The sequence below is a fragment of the Trachypithecus francoisi genome, unplaced genomic scaffold (assembly GCF_009764315.1).
Source record: "Trachypithecus francoisi isolate TF-2019V2 unplaced genomic scaffold, Tfra_2.0 Lachesis_group8, whole genome shotgun sequence".
NCBI classification, from domain to species: Eukaryota; Metazoa; Chordata; class Mammalia; order Primates; family Cercopithecidae; genus Trachypithecus; species Trachypithecus francoisi.
The window spans coordinates 60,584,370-60,588,787 of NW_022681473.1; the positions used below are offsets into that span (position 1 = coordinate 60,584,370).

The 4,418-nt window shown below is 43.4% G+C and overlaps 1 protein-coding gene across 1 annotated transcript; it reads right to left on the minus strand.

Annotated features, from left to right (window-relative positions):
• Positions 1–589: 589 nt before the first annotated feature.
• Positions 590–1,918, minus strand: LOC117081311 (olfactory receptor 51J1). Its single transcript, XM_033207129.1, is given in 2 exon segments — positions 590–1,049; positions 1,368–1,918. Coding segments are annotated over 2 exon segments (1,011 nt in total).
• Positions 1,919–4,418: the final 2,500 nt, after the last annotated feature.

Below are 4,418 nucleotides of genomic sequence, written 5' to 3' on the forward strand. Positions count from 1 at the left end.
TGCCTATAAAAGAGCATCCAACGAGGTAGAAAATATGAATATCTACAAAGAGGATGCTTGCCTCTTTAAAAGTTGCTGCAACCTGGATGAGAGAGTCTCAGAAGTTTGCATAATAAACAAGATTTTTAATCTTTGAGACTTCCAACTTGGGGCCTTGGTAAGGTTGGGTGAATGCCACATCATAGTCTGTAGGGGAAGCCTCCTTTGAACTAGCTGGTATGTTTCTCTCCTATTGAATTCAGAGAGCAATAACTGAAGACAATATAATACACTTTACTTCCTCTCTCCCTAGCACAGAGGGCTCAATAGAGTTCCCATTATACCTTCCAATGCCCAGGTGCCTTTTCCTTATGAGGAGTGCTGTGTTACAATCTTTTCTGCATTCCTGCTCCAGGTATGCAAGGTAATGAAGAAAACCTCATACCACATGTTTTAAAATAGCCTCACTTTCGTGTACTGTTCTGTCACACATAATTCACCTCTACCTGCACCCTCACCTCAGTTCATGGTCAGACTGTAGAGAACCTCCTGTTAGACGCCATGTTTTAAGGTGATATCAATTACATAACATGCAATCTAGGGCCACCTGTTATGATAGAAAGCAAGCAAACAAACAAAAATATTTCTTCCTACTATGGTTTTTGGCTGCACTCTGGGTCTTTTTTTCTGATAGCATTGGGACAACGGCACCATGGATCTCCTTGGCCTTAATGCTATAGACAATAGGATTGACAACAGGTGGGAAGAAGAGGTAGGCACTGGCCATCATGGCTTGCAGCAGAGGGGACACACGATGTCTAAGGCGGTGTGCTATAGACAAGCTAATCATAGGCACATAGTAAGCAAGCACAGCACAGATGTGTGAGCCACACGTATTGAATGCCTTCTTTCACCCTTCTCCAGTGGCAACACCCAGTACAATGTGGAGTATGAGCCCATAAGAGATCACAATCAGCAACGAATTGAGCCCCAAAGTAGAGGTAACAATGAAAATCCCATAGATATTATTAACAGAAATGTTCCCACAAGATAGATAGATAAGATTTGGGGCCGGGCGCGTGGCTCAAGCCTGTAATCCCAGCACTTTGGGAGGCCGAGATGGGCGGATCATGAGGTCAGGAGATCGAGACCATCCTGGCTAACACGGTGAAACCCCGTCTCTACTAAAAATACAAAAAACTAGCCGGGCGAGGTGGCGGGCGCCTGTGGTCCCAGCTACTCGGGAGGCTGAGGCAGGAGAATGGCGTAAACCCGGGAGGCGGAGCTTGCAGTGAGCTGAGATCCGGCCACTGCACTCCAGACCGGGTGACAGAGCAAGACTCCATCTCAAAAAAAAAAAAAAAAAAGATAGATAGATAAGATTTGGGTGCAGACAACAGGAATGTGAGAAGGCATTGTGGCCACAGAAGGACAGACGCCGTAAGAGAATGAGCAATGGAGTCATGAGCATAATGCTTTTCAGTACGATAATAGCTCCTGTGCCAAAGACCCTGGGCAGTGTCAGGATAGCTGTATAATGCAGTGGGCTGTAGATGGCTACAAAGCGGTCCAAAGACATGGCCAGCAGCACAGCTGACTCCATAATAGATAAAGAATGGATGGAGAACATCTGGAGAAGACAAGCTTCAAAACTAATTTCAGTATTTCCAAAAAGGAATATGCCTAACACTGTAGGCAGGGTGGATGCAGAAACACCAACCTCGGCCAGTGCCAACACGGCAAGAAAGAGGTACATGGGTTGATGTAGGGTAACATCTGTTCTGATGACATGAAGAATGATTCCATTCCCAAGGAAAATGATGATGTATATCAGGCAGAAGGGGATAGATACCCAGAGGTGCTCTGCCTCCAACCCTGGGATGCCAACCAAAATGAATGTCGTAGGTAAAAACCCTGAAGAGTTATTAGAATTTTTCATGTTGACATATCATCCCCTGGGATCAGTGCCACCTTGAAAATTAGAAACAAATTAGTGAGATGACATCATTATGAAGAAAGATAACTAGGCACTGAGGGAAGGGAAGAAAAAAGCAAACTCACAGATTTATGTGGCCGAACTTCTTATTTCTAAAAACTGACAAATGACCACCACCAAGAAATTTCCAATATGGAGAGTGCTACAGCCTCTATCATAGGCAGATTGAAAATTATGTTATAGAAAATTACATTATGTTATAGGCAGAAAGAAAATTATGCCTCTGATCAGATGCAGTGGCTCCTGCCTGTAATCCCAGCACTTTGGGAGGCCAATGTAGGCAGATCGCTTGAGCCCAGGAGTTTGAGAACAGCTTAGGCAACATGGCAAAACTCTGTCTCTACTAAAAAAAAAGACAAAAATTATCCAGGCTTGGTGGAGTGTGCCTGTAGTCCTAGCTATTTGAGAGACTGAGGTGGGAGGATCACTCGGGCCCAGAAGGTAAAGGTTGCAGTGAGCCAAGATTGCACTCCTACACTTACATCTGGGCAACAGCATGAGACAAAAGAAAAGAAAAAAGAAGAGAAAAGAAAGAAAAACGAAAATAAAAGAAGAGGGAGGGAGGGAAGGAAGGAAGGAGGAAAGACGGAAGGAAAGAAGAGAGGAAAGAAGGAAGGAAAGAAGAGAGGAAAGAAGGAAGGAAAGAAGAGGAAAGAAGGAAGGAAGAAAAAGAAAGAGAAAGAAAAGAAGGGAAGGAAGGAAGAAAAGGAAGGAAGGAAGGAAAAAGAAAAGAAAAGAAGAAGGAGAAGAAGAAGAAAAGGAGGGAAAGAAGGAAGAATAAGAAAGAAAAAGGGAAGAAAGGAAGAAAGAAAGAAAAGAAAGATTATGCATTTAAGGTGTAGTGCACCTTGGATCAGCTCAGAGAGAAATGACTGCCTTGCACTGGTGTGGAGATGTGTGGCCCTAAATAGCTGCTGGGGAGAGAGAGACAAATGTAAGCAATCCCAAAATAAGAGATGGAATAATGTCAGGAATAGGTGAAAATATTTTACTGGTAAATATATAAAGATGAGGTCCATAGCATGGTATATAAAAAGAGCTAAAAATTACCTGATGAATGAATATAATTGTATGAATAATTAAGCAAGGCTGAGATAGTGGCAGTGGCCAGAGTCTGGAGCAAGTGGCAGAGAATTAAACTAGAAAAGCAAGAAATTTGGACCCACACTGGGTTAGCTGTTCCATGTTTTGAAAATTCTAGGAGTCAACTAGAAAGATTATGTGCAAAGGCGTGGAAGATTCAGGAAGGAGAAGGAACCTACATTTGTGGATGTGTGTGCAGACTTTAAGGTTCATGAAAATATTCTGTCAATGATGACATCCACAATCTGTTGACTCAACAGTTCTCAAAGAAACTTACATTATCCATTGGGACTTTTTCTTTCTAACTCAGACACACTGCTGAATACACTACAGCAACAACACTGGAAATCTAAACAGATTTTCAAGGGATGTTCTCCTGGGGAGGAGAGGAAGGCAGGCGAGGGAAAGAGAAAACCACCTGCCTGAATTGGGTGTGTTTTGAGATAAGCATTGTCTAGGTCAGCAGTTAGAACATTAGAATCCTGGACTAGCATAGTAGGAAGGACCTCTGAAGATTGTTTTCAAGTCGTTCACCCAGATGCACACAAACACACACAGACACACCTGCTTACCTATTCACACATGAACAAACATGCTTCCCACATGTGCTGAAAATCTGATTCTTGTATGAACTTTCCATTCAGCCACTGCTGAACTTACACATCAACAGGGACCTCACTATTCCATCATGGTTATTATTAAGTTCTTTGCTCTGCAGATCTAGAACCAGTCAGCACACCTCTATGTCACGGACCATGCAGGATCTAGGCAACACAGAGTCCTAGACCTACTCAGAAAATCTCTGCAACTTTCAACCACAGCTCATGAAGAACAAATCTTCTTCCACAAATATTCAAATACAGTCGTCACCTATGCTGAAGTCTTATCTCCAAGCTAGTCACAATTATATTAAGTACTACAAAGGAAATGTTCAAGATACTTTGAGAGGGTCCTAAAGAGAAAAACCCAATTTATTCTTAAAAGTCAGGAAAGGCCAGGCGCGGTGGCTCAAGCCTGTAATCCCAGCACTTTGGGAGGCCGAGACGGGCGGATCACGAGGTCGGGAGATCGAGACCATCCTGGCTAACACTGTGAAACCCCGTCTCTACTAAAAAATACAAAAAAAAAACTAGCCGGGCGAGATGGCAGGTGCCTGTAGTCCCAGCTACTCGGGAGGCTGAGGCAGGAGAATGGCGTGAACCCGGGAGGCGGAGCTTGCAGTGAGCTGAGATCCGGCCACTGCACTCCAGCCTGGGCGACAGAGACTCCGTCTCAAAAATAAATAAATAAATAAATAAATAAATAAAAGTCAGGAAAAGTTTTCCTTGGATAAGTGGCATTTCAGCTAAGACCTAAGAAT